Here is a 19,094-nt window from a genome sequence, read left to right as displayed (position 1 = left end):
ATGGGCAGATGCCGTCGTCACCGCCTGTTATTTGCGGAATAAATGTCCATCTGAAGCTATCCAGGGAGATATACCCGAAGAACTTTGGACCAAAAGGCCAGTCAAAACTAGTCATCTTAAAATTTTTGGTTGCAAAGCGTATGCGCACATCGATAAAACGCAAGTAAAGGGAAAGTTAGGAAAGCGCTCACAAGAATGCGTTTTCATTGGATACTGAGGCGGACACTGTTTACCGCAAAACGAAGAACATCTTTGGTTTTGGTTTGACTTTGAGACTGGAACTAAAACTAAACTCTCCTCCCCCCCAACTCCTGACGAAGATCTTTCATATATACTGTATCACTCGCTGACTCACACAGAGAAGCATGTTCAGTTTGTCTGATTCTTAGTTGTCATATATTTGTGTCTTGGTAATTTGTGCTAAAATGTTTAATAAATTTGTGTTATGTGTACGCCTCGGCTTCAGTGGTGACTCTCAAATGAACAGAACCTTCTGAATAAACTTTTTGGTCGTATCTCCAAGCTCTGGATTATTTTCCCTCTGTTTCCATTGGCATGATGGGATCTTCTCACGGTGAGCTACTGTTTTCGCTAATCTTCCGGCCTTTATATATTTTTTTTCTTGTAAAATTCTAATATTGTTCGTATAAAATAATTTTAGTTGGAATTTTATCCTCGTTTTCCCCCATCTATTTCGTTATTGTTATTACGAGATGGATGACGGTACGGATCCCACGGTGGTCGCAAGGGTATCTTGTAAATTACCTCCAATGTGGATAAATAATATTGCTTTATGGTTCGTGCAAGTGGAAGCTAATTTCGCAGTAGCACAAATAACTTCCGATATAACGAAATATAACACTGTTTTAGCAGCTGTAGATGCCGACTCGCTTCATTCGGTTTCAGACTTGGTGCTTAATCCACCAGCCGAAAACAAATACGAAGCACTTAAAAAAAGGCTTATCGCTGAATTTACAGATTCTAAATCGATACAAATCCGCAAACTGTTGTCTGAATTGACTCTTGGGGATAAGAAACCATCCTCTCTACTAAGACAAATGAAAGAGCTGGCAGGAAATTCAGTAACTGAAGATTTTCTAAAAACTATTTGGATGGAAAGGTTACCTTTGAACTCTCAGGCCATTTTATCAGTGTCAACTGCAGATTTAACTGAGTTGGCCACACTAGCCGATAAAATTTCCGAAATACGACCAATACCGAGTATTTCTGCGCTTTCTTCACAGTCAGGCCCTTCATCAGATTCTGTGAAATCTGATATTGCACAATTGCGTAGTGAAATATCGCAATTAAAAATTCAAATTGCAGATTTGTCAACGAAAATTAAAAATGAAAATTATTCAAGAGGGCGTACTCATTCTCGCTACCGAAGCAACAGCCGTAATTTTAGAAATCGTAACTTCAATACTACACAAACACTATGTTTCTATCATAATAAATTTGGTGAGAAAGCAACAAAGTGTTACCAGCCGTGCACATACAAATCAAAAAACTAAAGCACGCTGCTGCATCGTTACAGCATACTTTTTCCGGTGCAGCAGCAGGTCCTACTAAATGTAGACTTTACGTATATGATAAAGCGACAAATTGTAATTTTTTAATCGATTCGGGTAGTGACATCTCTTGCATTCCTGTGTCACCCAATGTGAAGGACAGTTCTTCACATTTTCTCTATGCAGCCAACAACACGAAAATTCCAACATACGGAAAAAAACATTTAGAGCTAAATTTAGGGCTTCGTCGAAATTTTCGTTGGACTTTCCTCATTGCAAAAGTCAATACTGCTATTATTGGTGCTGATTTTTTAACACATTTCGGACTCGTGTTGGATTTAAAAAATAGAGCATTAATTGACTCTATCACTAACATGCAAACAAAAGGTGTACTGTCCAATGCTGCAGTACCCACAGTGAAATTGATTGTAGGTGAATCACCATATCATAAAATTTTTGAACAATTTCCAATTTTGGCAAATCCAATACCGCAGTTTTCCCGTCCTCCAAAACATAACACTCAGCATTTTATTGAAACAAACGGAAGTCCAATTTTCTGTAAACCTAGAAGGCTGCATCCAAAAATATTACAAGCAGTTAAACAAGAATTTGAATATTTGATTGATAATGGAATTTGTCGCCCATCAAAGTCACCTTGGGCTTCTCCAATTCATGTAGTTCCGAAATCAAATGGAACGTACCGAATTTGTGGTGATTATCGTCGCTTGAATGCTATAACTGTCCCAGATAGGTACCCATTACCTCATATACATGACATAACTAATGTTCTGCACGGAAAGAAAATATTTTCCAAAATTGATATAGTAAGGGCATACTATCATATTCCGATAAATGAATCCGATGTACCAAAAACTGCCGTTACTACTCCCATTGGTAGTTTTGAATTTTTATATCTCCCATTTGGTCTGAAATGTGCACCAATGACATTTCAAAGATTTATGAATGAGGTACTGAAAGGTCTCGATTTTACTGTCAGTTATTTAGACGATGTCTTAATTTTTTCTGAAAACGAAAATGATCATATTAAGCACGTGGAACTTGTTTTGGAAAGGTTTAGTAGGTACGGACTAAACATAAATGCTTCCAAATGTGTTTTTGGTCAACAACAAATTTCCTTTCTGGGTCACGAAATATCAGCAGGTGGTGTTCGACCTTTGGACGACAAGGTAAAAGCTATAATGAACTATCCACGTCCAGAAAATCTTGTGCAACTCAGAAAATACTTGGGGTTACTAAATTTCTATAGGAAATTCATTTCACATGCTGCTGAAGTACTAGCACCATTAACTGACCTATTAAAAGGGTCTAAAAAGAAAAATGATCAATCTCGCATTACATGGTCTAAAAATTTGTTAGATTCATTCGAAAAATCAAAAGAAGCTTTGCTAAACGCTACTTCGCTAGTGTTTCCAGAAAATGAAGATAAGTTAATACTTCATTGTGATGCTAGCGAAATTTCAATTGGAGCTACCTTAAGTGTAATGCAGAATTTAGAATATAAACCCCTGGGATTCTTTTCAAGACGTCTTACACCTACACAAATGAAATATTCAAGTTTTGACCGTGAACTATTAGCTATATACGAGTCTGTTAAATTTTTTAAACACATGCTAGAGGCTAGAAACTGTAAAATTGTTACAGATCATCGCCCATTAACATACGTTTTTCGTAAGGCAACGGACACTTACTCAAATAAGCAAACACGGTGGATTTCTTACATATCAGAATTCACTACTGATATCGAGTATCTAAAAGGTGAGCGAAATGAAGCTGCCGATGCACTATCGCGCATAAGTGAGGTTATTGTCCCCCAGCCACTTAATTATGATGAACTCAGTAATGATCAAAAATCAAACGAACAACTGAAACAACTCATTTCAGACACTAATACTGGGTTGCAATTGAAATTAATTCAATTGCCCAATTCAAATTCTCAAATATATTGCGATCTTTCAACTGGAAAAGTAAGACCTTATGTCACTGCTAAATTTCGCAAACAAGTTTTCCTAAACTTACATTGCCTTTCTCATCCAGGTATTAGAAGTACTGTTGACCTTATACGTAACCGTTTCGTTTGGCAGTCTATGAATAAAGATGTTCGTGAGTGGGCACGCCAATGCATTGATTGCCAACGTTCTAAAATTCACAAACACACGAAATCAGAATTAGGAAAATTTTCACTGCCAACTGCACGATTCCAACATATTCATTGCGATCTTGTGGGACCCTTGCCGGAATCAAACGGGAAAACTTATTGTTTAACTTTAATTGACCGCGTAACACGTTGGCCGGAAGCATATGCGATTTCAGATATTACCGCTGAAACAGTCGCAAAGACAATCTACTCTGAGTGGATTGCCCGATTCGGCACACCAGACCGCATAACAACTGATCAAGGCAGACAGTTCGAGTCAAGACTAATGTCTCAGCTTGCTGCTCTTCTAGGTGTGGAAAAGTGGCGAACATCACCGTACAACCCAAAAGCAAATGGGCTGATCGAAAATTTTCACCGTCCATTAAAAGCTGCAATTATGGCTCACCACACCACCAAGTGGACAGAAGTCCTTCCAACCATTCTTCTCGGTTTTCGTTCAGCACTGAAAGAAGATATAGGTGCAACACCAGCTGAGCTTGTCTACGGTGCTTCCTTGCGTCTTCCTGGCGATTTTTACGATTCGAGTGACAAAATTCTAGATCCGTCCATGTTCATCGAAAACCTCAGGCAACACATGAGAGCATTAAAACCGAAGCCAACAAGCTCTCATAACAAAAATAATGTGTTCGTACATAAAGCATTAAACACCTGTTCTCATGTATTTATCCGACATGACAGGTTGAGAACATCGCTTCAAGCACCCTACTCCGGACCGTTTCCGGTGATCAGCAGAAAAGAAAAGAACTTTAAAGTTCTGATAGATGGAAAACCAACAAATGTATGTATCGATCGAATCAAACCTGCATTCACAGTGAATGAGGATGCTACAACTACAATTTCGAATACAGTGTGTCCCAAAATTAATGTGCTTCCGAAACCACCAGACCGCTTCACGCGTTCCGGAAGACAGGTTCGCTATCCTGTCAGATTCAATAATGTTGTCAGACTGTGTCGTTAGTCACTGGAAGGGGGGTACTGAGGCGGACACTGTTTACCGCAAAACGAAGAACATCTTTGGTTTTGGTTTGACTTTGAGACTGGAACTAAAACTAAACTCTCCTCCCCCCCAACTCCTGACGAAGATCTTTCATATATACTGTATCACTCGCTGACTCACACAGAGAAGCATGTTCAGTTTGTCTGATTCTTAGTTGTCATATATTTGTGTCTTGGTAATTTGTGCTAAAATGTTTAATAAATTTGTGTTATGTGTACGCCTCGGCTTCAGATACCCTGAAGGGGTCAAGGGATACAAGTTGTGGAACGTAGACGAAGACATATTTTTCCCCAGTAGGAATGTGAGGTTTGATGAGGTTTGGAGGAGTCAAACAGATCGACTATTAATTCACTTCCTTTCAACTGACAATCTAAATGACCAGAAGTACAAGTGACACCTCCTGGAGCCCCCTCTAAGGGATGATTGCCCGACTTGAAGCATGCAGAGCAAATGGTTGGAAAGTCGAAACAGTCTACAACCACTGCGGATCAACTTCCAGATGTTAGAAGAAGCAAGAGACAACCTACAACAACCTACTACTAGAAGACCTACAAGTTTTTATGGGAATCCAGTGTCATACAAAGCTGTCAATGAAGCGCAGTTTAATGCTGATATTCGGATCGAGGATCCCGCCACCGTCGAAGAAGCGATGGAATTATCTGATGCAGAAATGTGGAGAGCAGCTATAAAAGAAGAAGCAGAACAAGTGACTGTTGAGGAAGCTGGCAAAGTGAGTGACGCTGTAGTTGAAGAGAAACCGGTAACCAGGAAACGTGGTCGGGCAGCTGGATCGGCTAAGAAGACGACTGATAACGACGATAACTCTAGTCGGAAAAGGCGCGAGAGACCCGCTAATGCAGCTGCCAAGGAAAGCGACCAAGACGACGACTCCGATAAGGATGGTACCGCCGACGTGAAAGTCAGTCCGAAAAATCGCGAGCGCAAGGCGACGATGACAAAAGCTAAAGATGACGAGCAAGAAGGTTCCGAACACGAGGAGGAGGACAGTGATGACGACACCGGCTCGGATTCAGATTACGAATCAAAGTTACCGAAGCGAAAGACCGTAGGCCGGCAGACAAAAAATGACGAAGAAATGGTATTGGAGAGAAAGAAGAGGATGAAGTTTTGCCGTCCAAGAAACACGGTGATGGTCACCAAGGTAAGAAATCGAAGAACTATGAGTCCGACGTCGATAACGGTGCCGAAGAAGACGAGAAGGAAGAGAATGAGCCAAAGACTCGCAAGTCCACCAGCAGCAAACCAGCTGCAGGCAAGGAGGATGAAGCGCATGACCGTTATTTTTCCTTTCGTCATGCTTTGGCAAGGAGGAGTTTTACGATATAAAAGCGAAGCCTTTGTAATGGCTGGTTATGCCAAAAGCATGAAGAGTATTGTAGTTCTCCCTTTGGCAACATGTTAAGTGGAATGGCCCCGTAAATAAAGTGTGATGATGAAGGACGTGCGTTTCCTTGTGTGATTAGTGTATTTCATTTAACCGATGTATCCAGTCCACCCACCCCGTTGTTTCGCAACAATATCGTCAAACAGTTCCTGGCAAAAAAGGGGGGTGGTGCAAATTGAACATCCACCATACTCGCCAGATCTCAATCCTCCAGACTTCTTCCTATTTCCACGACTCAAACTCGCTTTGAAAGGAAAGAGATTTGACGATATTCCTGACATCCAACGAAACGTGACGAGGCTTTTGAACTACATCCCAAAAGAAGACTTCTTGCAAAGTTTCCAGGACATGTATAGGAGATCTCAGCGGTGCATAGCAATGGGAGGTGACTATTTCGAAGGACAGTAAGGTAACTTTCGTTAACATTTCATCACAGATGCTTTGTGACGGTAACCAATGGATTCCCTAGAATGGCGGCTGCCCCATCAACTACATCGGCCTGTGATTGTATTTCTTTTAATTGGGACTATGTTCCCAACCGCTTGGACAAAGCTTCTTTCATCAACATGACGCCACTTACTTTAAACCCTCAAGAAACATGTCTACCATCCATAGACAACCATTCTTATTTACGTATAATTATTCACTTATTTTTTTGCTGTACTAGTATACTGTCACCTGCTTCCGGCGCCTGACCTACAGTTCTATATAGTTAAATCCAAAAATAACCAATTTAAATACTCCAAACTATCGATTTTAAATACATCTGAAAATAATTTTAAATATTCCCTCTATTCTATATTTCTATTTTAACTAGCACAAGCTAGATAACATTTTGTATATAATTTTTGAGAAAATAAAAGTCTATTTGCATAGCCTATTTAGAATATTTGAGATATCTTTCCCTCAGTTAAACATTTCTGTGCACTCTGTTGCAATAATGTCCATTCTGTTACAATGGTGTCCCCTCTGCTACGGGAAGCATTTTTGCAGTTCACGAGCAGAAAATTTTAAGAACACTTCAAACTGAGATGTAAAATTACCACCCTATTGTTTGTCAGAAATAAAAAGTTTTGAGTAGCTAAATATATTTAAATATTAAAAAAAATAAACTTTTCTATGTGCTATTTTGAAAGAATCGTAGAAAAACCATCAAAAGGACAGGAAAAAAATTCAATTTTTTTAAAACTGATTTTTTTTTTAGCATATTGTGTAAGAAATGAGCTAGTTTCGTTATTTCAAGTGATAAAAACTGCAGAAATAATATTTATTTTTTTTACAGCGGTATTTGTTTTCGTAACAGAAAGTTAACAAAAAATCCGTGACTTTCAAAAAATAAAATACGTATTACTACAAAATAAAAGTCAAGAATATTTATGAAATATTAAACTTCAAGTCATATTGGCTATAAGTCAATATGAGATCAATTTCGTTTTGAAAATTCAACTTTAAATTTTTCATTTCAAAAATGTGGAATGTACATTTGTTTTGGGAATGGCCCGTATGCATACACACAACATAGCTAAAAAAAAAGTTTGGTCACCCACTAAAATTGATTTGACACAAAAATTATTTTTGCTCGTGATCAACCATCGACAATTTATCAGTGATTACTTACATTATTATTTTCTGTTACAGGTTATTGACAGAAATGAAACTCGTTGCGGCACTCAGCAGCGTCAACCGTCCTTAAATGGAAAGTTGTTGGCGGAGCTATCCGATTCTGAACTTTGTCCTAACTTCACCGGACTTTACGTCGGTGCTGCGTCTTCTGTGATAGGTAGTCTCTGAACCGAAAATTTTCTGAATAATGTCTCGTTTCTTCACCTGATCAATAGTTGGCCTTCTGAATAACTTTCATGAATCCAAGAAACACAATTATTCGTTGGGCACACTACCCTAATGTATGCATGTCATGTTAATCAATGTTTACTTACTTATACTATTAATTAACCTGAATTTTCGTTCTAGTATTGCTGCTGGTCGCGACGGCTTTGAGACTGGCCTACAGTCATTACGAGGTTCACATTAAGGTGTGGCTCTTTGCTCATGGAATAACTTGGGTTAAAGAAAATGAGCTGGACGTCGACAAACCATTTGACGCCTTCATATCCTTCAGCCATAAAGACGAGGATTTTGTGGTAGACAACATAATTACTGGTTAGACCTAATTTCTTTTTCTTCAGTTTTTCGAGTTCAAAGATCACTTCAAAAATTTTAATGCTACAAAAACAACAGTGAGCTCGTTATCTCATTAAAAATTTATTGTTTTTGACGTTATCACACAGCACTGTATATTATGCCTAATACTGTATATCACGTACCGTTTCGAAGTAGTGTGTTGAGCTTGAGACCTGTCTTGATCATCATTACCATTTTACGCGTATAGGCCTATAGCTCGTTATTAAATTACAAATTAAATTATATACCACAAATGCTACAAACATGTTATTTATCAAAAGGTAAATCAAAAGATCGTAAGGAAAAAATTCTTGAGATCGCTGATATAATATTGATACATTGGTATCTCCAGCTTTTGGGACTAACTTTTCCTATACGTTTATTCATTTTTTTATGTGTTATTTTGGTTAAAGTCTTATTTTTAACTTTCCTTGGCTTTACTGATCTCGAAGTTCTTTTGAAAAAAATTATGAGTATATTTAGTTTCAAACACAAATACAAAATTTAAAGCCACAACAGGAAAATCGCCCAAAAAAGTGGTTGGGGGAAATAAGTACGAGAGAAAAAATATTAATGTAATACTATAAATAATGGTTTTCGTTGGACGAATCGAAGTTGGAACGTGGAGGGCAAGAAAATGATTTAAAAAAAATTACCTATATTAATCGCCCTCTCTCATTCAATATACACACCCTCGATGATTCGCCTCCCCCACCACTTCCGTTAGAAGATTCTGTATCCGCTAATGAGCATACTTTCGGATGGCTTGCCACCAGAATGGTGCTCCCATGGGATCACAAAGGTTAATTAATTAGCTCAGTACGTCAGTAAGTAGTACAGAATATCTGGTTTTATCATTCTTTTTCTTCCAGAAATCGAGAAGAATCTTCCGGATGTGTACCTCTGTCTTCACTACCGCGATTTTCTGCCTGGAGAGTACATCCACGTGAACATCATGAACGCCATAACAAACTCAAAGAGAACTATAATTGTCTTATCCAGGTACTGCTTTTCACAACTTATTTAGGCAACACTGATAACGATTTGTTTTCCAAATGTATTCGAACGCCTAGTTGTGTGTGTCGAAAGCGGAGCAAACTTCGTATGAATAAAAACAAATACTAAAAAAAAGACCAAATATTCTAGACAAATATAATAATTTGACCCTCATCCTCCCTTCTTTCTCTCTGACTGTCTGAAGCGGGGAAAAAAACATTGATTAATCATTTTAATTGAAGTAATCACCTTTTGTATACCATCTTTCTGGGAAACTATACTTTTAGGCTATAATTATTGAGCTTTATTCTGCGAATCTGCGGTTCTCAATCAGTGCCCTGCGGAGACCTTAGGGCTCCGTTTCCACATCCCAGGGGCTCTGCGGCCGCTAGAGGAAAATAAAATGAATCAGTAAATTTGATAGATAAAGAAAAGAAATAGGCATACGGGGCTCTGCCATAGAAAGGCTCCGCGAGCAAAAAAAGGGTTGATAACCGCTGCTGTAGATTATTTCGAAAGGATACTTTCACATTTTCTTTCACACGAACCATGCATAATAATTCGTTTGTCATCCAATTCTTATCAAATGTATGTATTCTCACGGTGCGAGTATTTAAAATTAATGTAATATTATTAATAACATGAATACAAACATTTAATTTATTGCATATTAATATCCCTTATCCTTCTGGTAGTATTCTTGGCTATAGATAATCAAAAACGTATTTTTATTTATTACCATTAAAAACTTACTTTTATAATTTTTAATTCGGCATTTTTTTGATGAGCTAACTTGAGAACAAGAAGAGTCTGTCAGATTACTAGCGAATTCACCAGAAAAATGGACTTGCCACGTTTATCGAAACAATTTCTTTGGGCTGGTTTCCAAAAACATTTTTGGAAACATTGCAAAAACCAGTAGTGAAAAGAGCTAGATGATCGTCATCATTCAAGCAAAATACATGAACGAAAATTTTTTTTAAATCTTTTTCCGTTTTCTTCGGCAGGAATTTCTTGGAGAGCGAATGGTGTATGTTGGAGTTCAGGGCAGCACATCTGCAAGCCCTAGAAGACCGAGTGCAGCGGTTGATCGTCGTCAAAGTAGGCGAAATTCCTAACGAGATCGATCCAGCCATAAAAGTTTACCTGGAGAGCACGACGTACGTAACGTGGGGTGAGAAGTACTTCTGGCAAAAACTTGTTTATGCCATTCCGTCTTCCAAAAAGCAGTGTAGGAAAACATCGGAAACATCAACATCCACGATGCTCTGAGCTGTCCATTTGATCAATTACTAGGAAGCGAATGAAAATTCGTGATAAAGGGTTCATCGTTCGTTGCTTTCAGTACAAGAGAGCTTCAACTTTCATCAAAACAAGTTCCGTCGACCCTCAAAAAAAGTGAACTCCCGTGCATTTTTCACTATGAGTAAGCCTAATATAGGCGATTCATAAAGTATACTATATATTGATGCTATAAAACAGTAACATTTAAAGACAAAGCCCACAACTACGATTCATCGGGTAGATAAACTCATAAGTTTGTGTTTCGCTAACGAGAAAAGCGACATACGCGATAGCGTGTGTGAGGGTACGTCCATAGTGAACCGCTTCTCGCTACTCGCTTTATCGCGGCTGAAAAAAGATCGTGAAAACTCATTGGGGCGGCCATAGTGCGCCCGCCTACCTGCTTTTACCGGCTCAAACTGCTTTTACCCGCTTTAACCAGAATGAATTATTATTTCTTTTTCTCGCTTGACCGGCTCACCGCTTGCAGTTTTGAACGGATACTTTCCTCTAAGTGTTCGTTACTTAGATACTTTCCTAAGTGTTCGTTTTATAATGGAATAGTAAATCGACGGAGTTTTTGTAACGATCAATTATTGTTATTACTAATCGTTGATTAATTATGACATAATAAAAGCAATATCGTTGGTTAATCCTTAATTAAGGTTAATTAACGATTATACTTAATCCAACGGAGTTTTTGTGATGGATAATTGTTGCTAATACTAATCGTTAATTAGTTATGACATAATAAGCGAAATCATTAATTAATTAAGGATCATTAATTATCATACTAAATCCAACGGAGTTTTCATGACGCCTAATTATTAATACTAATCGTTAATTAGTTGACGTAATGAAAACGATATCGTTAATTAATCAAAATACCGTTGGATTTCGTTTTATCGTTACTAATTATCGATCATGATTTAGTTTTATCGTTAATAAACTAATTAACGATAAAACGAAATCCAACGGATTTTGCCGTTAATTAGTTAATTAACTAATTATCGGCCAGTTCAGTTTTATCGTTATTAGTTGATTAGTTAATTATCGATCATGATTTAGTTTTATCATTAATATAAACTAATTAACGATAAAACTAAATCAAACGGAATTTTGTAACGATTAATTTTCGTTTTTCTAATCGAAAATTTGTTGTGGCACTAAAAGCGAAATCGCTGATTTATCATCAATTAATTAATTTACTATAATTAGCGATTACACTAAACCCGTTGCAACTTCAAGGTGAGTCCTATTAATTTCATGTACAATCGTCATTCTTTCATGTTTAATTTTATAATAAATATTTTTTGTTGTCAACAAAAACACACAATAGATCCCCACGTGATAGCTCCATGATGCCAACTGCCCATGCAGGCAGACGCTCCCGCGAGCGGTCCACTATAACCACCACCGGCTAGAATCGCGCGGGATCATCTCGCCTTTTACAACTGCCGCGGTTTAAGCAATAAAGCGGGAAGCGGTTCACTATGGTCACTAGCCAGTCAAAATGGCAGCATCTGCAGTGTCCTCTCCCTCGGGTCGGTCCTTTTTTCAAGAAAGAAATGCCACTTTTGTGGATATGCTAAGTTATTTATTTAAAAAATACAAACTACAGGCAAAAGCCCAGTTATACAGCTAGCATATATGAATACTGGATAAAGATAAAAACATATGTATATACAAAATAAAAATTTAAAAATATGCATCATCCGTATTACTGTATCTTAGAAATCGGTACAATGTAAAATTTTACAAAACATTAGAGTAAGAAAACATTAGAAGTAATTGACCATCAATACTGTAATCATATATAAGTAGAGAATGCTTGCTTCCTACTATAGGTCATAAATTTACACTTATCAATATTTAAATACAACTAATTATTTACACACCATAAATTAAGTATGTAAATAGATTCTTGTAATTTAGCAGCGTCATCAGCATTATTTATAACATGAAAATTTTTAACATCATCAGCAAACATTAAGCATTTAGTATCAATACACAATCAGGTAAATCATTTATAAATAAAATAAAAAGTAAGGGACCCAAAATCGACCCCTGGAGAACAGCAGAATAACATGCATAACAAGAGGATTTACAACCATTAAAAATTACTCTGAGATCTCCCAGTAAGGTATGACTCAATCCACTTGAGCAGATGTCCAGAAAAGCCCCAACCCCTGATCTTCTCAAGAAGAATAATATGATTGATTGAATCGAAAGCCTTTGAAAAAACAATATAAACAACATCAATTTGCTGCATATTATCTATAGTTTGTGCCATAACTTGAGAAAATTCGACTAAATTAGTTAATGAAGATCTCTTGGCAATATAACCATGCTGACAACTTGAAAACCAGGAACGAACGGGGCAATAAATTCTTTCAGGGATGATAAGTTCAAATACCTTACAAATAGAATTAATTTGAACTATAGGTTGATAATATAAAACATCAGATTTATCACCATTTTTGAAGACAGGCAACACTGAGCAAGTCTTCCAAATTGTAGGAAAGACTGCTGAACTAATACAGATATTAAAAATGATAGACGGAGGGCCAGCTAAATAGGCCACATCCCTGAACTATGTATGGGGGCCGCTGTGGTGGTCGAGTGGATATAGTGACCGACTCGCGATGCGAGGATCCGGGTTCGAACCCCACAGTGGTGGTCGGCTGAAGTTGGTTTTCTGTGGTTCCCAACTCCAAGGCGCAAATGCGAGCCGATCTCCCCGTTAAAAAGTCTCGCCACAGAGAGCAAGTCCTACAACGATAAATCATTCAATCATACTTCTGGTCTGACAGAGGATTCATTGCTCTATGAAGATCAAACCGAAAGCAATTTTCATCAATCAGTACAAGATCTAAAATTTTACCATAACAATTTACAACATTATTTAATTGGAGAAACGAATGGCCCAAAACAAAATCAATCAATTCGGATGTAACACTTGAGAAAGAACTAATATGAGTATTCGATCGCCAATCGGTCGAACACATTAAGACATTGATTAATGCTACAGTTGCAGGATAGCAGTGACTATTCTATTATTCAATATGATTGAAAATGTCATTTCAAAACTGCTACAGATCCATTCTTGCTCAATTCAAGAAAATAAAACTACTTCACTACAGGCGCTGCCATATTGAGTGAGTAGTCATACAACACATGCGCTACCACCTACGTCACTTCCCGCAGTAGCGGGTTAAAAATCTTTCATTTCCACAGAATGTGGCATCGAAAACAATGTAAACAGAAAAACTAAAAAGAAATAAATCAAATTTCTACTGTTACTTTAAAAGTCCAATTAATGATCGTGATCCATTTTTTCCCCGTGCTTTTCAGAGAAAGAAAAAAACCTGTCTAGGTGCCATAGAAATATAGCACATGCATGCATAACCCATTGCCCACGGGCCGAATGTGGCCCTGGAGTCATCTGTTGAGGCCCACAGCTTCAAACCTAATTTTGCAAAAAATGAACTAAGCGACACATTTCTAGATCATTCAAGAGAACCTGCAGCACAATTTCAGGCCATTCAGGTGGCTCGCGTTACAGTTCAAAATTAATCAAGTTACCCGAGCTGCTGTTCCACTTGATTTAAGTGACTTGTGGCACATTCCTAGATCACTAGAGTAACCTGCGATATTGTTCATCTACACTTAAGTGATTCCCGGCAGAGTTCTAGACCACTACAAGTGACCCGTGGCACATTCTCTGAGTAAATATGTCGCAGCATATTTACAGATCACCGCGGCACAGTTCCAGAGCACTCAATCGACCCATGAAACTTTTAAAGATCACTCAAGTAACCTGCGCCACAGTTCCGCAGTCTTTAAGTGTGCTGCGGCACATTCTTAGATCATTTAGGTGATACGCGGAAAATTTACAGATCACTGCGGCACAGTTTCAGAGTACTATTTACAGGTCAGCTTCAGTGACCCGCGACACATTTCAAAATCAATGAAATGGCCCACACTCTAGTGAATGTTGAACACCCTTGATGTAACACCTTCTGTAGTTACATTCAGGGTTGTTTGGTTTAAACCATGGTTTTAACCAAGTGGTTAAATCAAATAAAAGTTGCCTAAATATAATTTTTTTCCTTGAAAAATATCATATTGGTTCATTATTAGTCAAAATGTTTCATTTTTACCACATTTTATTACCTTGGGGTACATTCTGATGGTATATCTTTAAATGACATAAGATTTTATAAGTGGTTTTTTTCAAAAAGTCTCATAAAAGTGGCCAGAATATATATATATATTTTTCATATGAAGTATCTTAGTCATTTAAAGTTATATATAAAAGACATAATTTCTCATTCTTACAACATTTTCTAACCTTTGGCTACATTCTGATGCTCTATCTTTAGCAAATTCATGAATAAGGATTGCATCACACATCTAAATGTAATGGTGTATTATCTCACAGGGTTTCTTTTTCCCTTCACAAAGAAGCAGCTACAGTAGTGATACCATCATGCTAGGGCCAGGTGGTCCTATAATCCAATAAAGACACCAACTGTCCTTAAAGGACAAAGACTAGTGTACTAGTAGTTACATCACCTCACATATATTTTCATTTTCTTTCCCATAAGAAGTAGCACATCTCCTACTGTATATCTCCCAGTCTTAATATTCAATAGTTGTTTTTTTTTATACTTTCACACACACACTGTTAAGCCCAGTTAATCAAGGTTCTACTGTATAGTAGTAACAGATTTATGAAAAATAATCAGCTATATACAGGGTGATCATAATTTAAGTTTTGATTCCGAAACTATACAATAAGTACTGATCAGAATGACTTGAAAATTTGCATGGATACTCCTGAAGCAATGGAAGTTTTTCTCGCAAAAAAAAAAAGTAAAAAATGTGCAAGTAGATTATGCTGTACTTAGCCAGCAGTATAATCTATTTTGTGCAACCGCATCATTTCGGCACTTCCACAGCATCAGTGTGTGGATAGAACTTCTATCAAGATGCACATTGCAATACCAGAAAAGCAGCTGCTGAAGACCCATTTTGCCAGGATGCACCTTAACCGTTGTAACTTTTGGCTGTGGGGGGTACCTCAAAATGTTATAAACAGTGGTCAGATTGCAAACTTTGGTAAATTGCAATCTCTAGCACATTCCCTATATGTTAGAAGTTCCTCAGGAATATTAACGGGGGGGGGGGGCGTTTGGTTTAATAAAGCTGAATTGCAAGCACATCCACATTATGACCATGGGGCATACTCCGATTCTGTTGTTGAACAAGAATTTTTGTGCTTTCAACCTCATAGCCAGAACATGCGGTGGACAACATATTTAACATTTCTTAAGTAAGTTGTAGTTATTTGTTCAATTACTTCGTTTTTTGTGATGTTTCCATGAATTATGAAATCGTGAAATGCTATAATTAAGGTATTCTGCCATGACTGGCTATCGTTTCCATTCTGCGAGCAAATTTCCCACATGTTCGATGATGTCATTAATTTTACATTTTCAAATATTTTTTCCCCTTTATCAAATAAAATTGAATTTTTTCAGGAATATTCATGTCAATTTTCAAGTCATTCTGACAATCGTTCTTTTTTTACAGTGTTTTGAAATCAGAACCTTAGTTATAATCACCCTGTATATCGTAAATCATTGCTAATTAATCTGCATCATTTATGCTTCATTACATACATTGTATTCACCTAATTTTTATTACTTTTTGCAAAATAGCTTCCTAATTAAGCATACTGAAAGTAACTGGAGAAAAACCTTTATATATTATATGATTAATAATAACATTAAAAGAATTTTCAAACACACAGTAATCCATTGAGTTAAGCAAAAAATAATGAAATTGCAAAAGTTGGTTTTTGTTAAAACGTAATAAATATTTATTGATTAATTAGCATGGGAATAGTGTTAATTACATTAATAAACATTTTATTTTAGTTAATTATTGGAAGTTCAAATGATTTTTCAGAAATTTCATTGTTTTTAATGTTAATACTATTTAAAATAAAAAACCGGTTTAAACCAAAAAAACCTGGTTTAAACCAAAAAAACCTGGTTTAAACCAAAAAACCCGGTTTTTGGTTTTTTTCAAAAAAACCGGTTTTTTTACCAACCCTGGTTACATTACATCCCAGGAATACAACGATTAGAATGGCCTGCATATGTGCATGAATGTCTGGTTTTTTCCAAAGACACACATTTTCTTAAAACACTTATGCTAACCTGTGGCCCTCGGAGTTATCTCATGTGGCCAGGACAAACAACAAAACCACACAAGTGGCCCACGAACGATCATCAAATCATTTAAGTGGGACACATTTCCAGATTACTTTAGTGGCTTGCGGCACATTTCCAGATAACCTAAGTGACCTCACGCACATTTCCAGATCACTTGAGCGACCAGCGGCAAACCCCCAGTTCACTTAAATGGCACGTAGTTCAGTTGCAGATTACTTCAAGTGGCTGGAGGCACATTTGATCATTTGAGTGGCCTTGTGCATGCTTCGAAATCACTTGAGTCGCTCGCTGCACACAGATCACCTAATGGGCTGCGATACATTAACACTTCAAGTGGCAAAATGCATGTTTTATAGATTACCCGTCGCTGCGATCTCAGAAGAAAGGAAATTCAAGGAAATGAAGGAAAGGAAAAATAAAACTATGCCCAGAAACCTTCGCGAGAGTGTGCTCAACAACTTCCCAAAGTTTCATGGTGATCGGATGAATGGTGTAGTAATGCATAAAGGACAAACAGACATACATTCGTTTCTATATATATAGATTTTAGTGGCGCTCTTGACACATTCCCAGACCACTAAAGGGGCTCGCTACGCACTTTCAGATCATTCAAGTGACTTGTGGCACATTTCCTGATGACTCAAGCAGCCCGCGGCACACTTTCAGACCATCTGAATGACTCCCGGCACATTTCAACTTAACTCAATCTTTTGAAGAGTGTGCGGCCACTTCATTGATTGGAAAACATGCCACTGGTCACTTCATTGCTTTAAAAACGTATCGTGGGCCACTTGATTAAGTGATCTACAACAGCACCGTAGGTTATTTGTGTGATCTGTAAATGTGCCGCGGATCATTCAAACAATCCGGAATGTGCAGCGGGCCGCTTGAGTAATCGCGAAATTTGCCTCGGGCCGCTCAATTGAAGTAAGAATTCACCGCGACCCACTTGAGTGATCTGGAAATATGCCGCGGGTGATTTAAATGAGGTATGAATGTGCCGCGAGCCACTTAATGTATTTGTAAGCGTACCGGGGCCACTTGAGGCAGACCCACATTTAGGCCATGGGTTGAGCACATGCATGCTTTAAAATAAGGGGTCGTTCAAGTATTATGTTAGCAAATGTTTAGCCATTTTTGACGCCCTTCTTGTGAGAAAAAGTCAGCAAAACTCTGACCCCCCTGTAAGCAAAATTTTGTCAGCGCTCTGTCCCCCTTCCTCCTAACGCATATTGGTGGGATCAGAGACGTACGGGAAGGGGGTGGAATCTGGGTTGGGAGCTCGTGGTCCCCCCACAGACGATCAAAAATTTATTTTTTAATGCAAAAAATATTTTTTAAAAGAATTAAAATTTCGAAAGAAAATATCTTTATATGTTATTATAATCAATGCCTGTCAATTTCAATGCTATTTAAAGACTAAGAACTCAAAATTGCTCAAGAAATTCATTGCAACCCTACCTCTAAGCTCTTGGTAATCCTTGACCAGCGGTAAACATTTGGCTTGAGCGGACCAAATGTGGACCTGGGGTTATGATGTGTCCTGTCCTTCTCAAACCTAATTTTGTGAAAATGAACTTAGTGGCACATTTACAGATCGCTTAAGTGACCCGTCGCACAATTCCTGACCATTTAAGCGATCTGTGGCACATTTAGAGATTCGTTAAGTGACATGTGACACAGTTTTAAAGCATTGGTGCGGCCACCAGTGCGGTTCTACATCACTCAAATTATCCGCGGCACATTCCCAGATTACTTAAGTGATCCGCGGCATAATCACTTTTACATGACGACAGGTCCAGAGCACTTAAGCGGCCCGCGACACATCAGATCACTTAGATCCGCTAAGTATTTAGAGACCACTAAAGTGGCTCTGTAGGGAACTCAATAGGGGGAATGTTAGTTCAGGTACCCACAAACTAGTAAAAAGTTTTATCAGTTTTTCGCGCACCGAGTAAGACGCCGTTAAGAATATTTCATATATTTATGAAGGGTGGCGGTCATTCTCGTCTTCGCCGTCGTTGGGAACTGACGTGCTTTTATCGCGCTCCGCTCACCGACCAATAGAAGAAGTTTTATCCGAAACCGTTGCCGGGGGATTACCGAAGGATTATCCGTCACGTCAGTCGCCATTTTGTGTCGTTCTTTGTGTTTTTCTTCGTTCTCGTGAGTTTTACTTAGCGTGTTGTTCATTTTTGGGCCATATTCTGCGGTGTTCTCTTTTTTTTCTAGCACACGTTGGATTGCGAGATAAGTGGTTTTTTTTATATATTGCTCTCAATTTTTTTTAATTTTCGTT

At 37.8% G+C, this 19,094-nt stretch overlaps 2 protein-coding genes across 4 annotated transcripts in view; one reads left to right on the top strand and one right to left on the bottom strand.

The window, feature by feature from the left end:
• The window catches only part of LOC149081583 (uncharacterized), a 219,792-nt gene that overhangs the window by 134,687 nt on the left and 66,011 nt on the right, over nt 1-19,094 (bottom strand). The gene's annotated exons all lie outside the window — the stretch shown is intronic.
• The window catches only part of LOC149081584 (protein toll-like), a 73,466-nt gene that overhangs the window by 49,457 nt on the left and 4,915 nt on the right, over nt 1-19,094 (top strand). The window contains exons 8-11 of one of the 2 annotated variants that reach the window (XM_089236971.1): nt 7,728-7,869; nt 8,061-8,249; nt 9,143-9,272; nt 10,274-10,440. In XM_089236971.1, coding sequence (XP_089093097.1) covers nt 7,728-7,869; nt 8,061-8,249; nt 9,143-9,272; nt 10,274-10,440 — 628 coding nt within the window. Of the gene's footprint in view, nt 1-7,727; nt 7,870-8,060; nt 8,250-9,142; nt 9,273-10,273; nt 11,553-19,094 lie in introns of those variants that run through there. The other variant, XM_089236970.1, reaches the window with a different exon arrangement.

This window comes from Pholcus phalangioides, unplaced genomic scaffold (genome assembly GCF_987345545.1).
Source record: "Pholcus phalangioides strain wild (caught in Gottingen) unplaced genomic scaffold, Ppha-v1.0 ptg000009l_1, whole genome shotgun sequence".
NCBI lineage: Eukaryota > Metazoa > Arthropoda > Arachnida > Araneae > Pholcidae > Pholcus > Pholcus phalangioides.
This window is presented reverse-complemented; position numbering and strand designations above follow the sequence as displayed.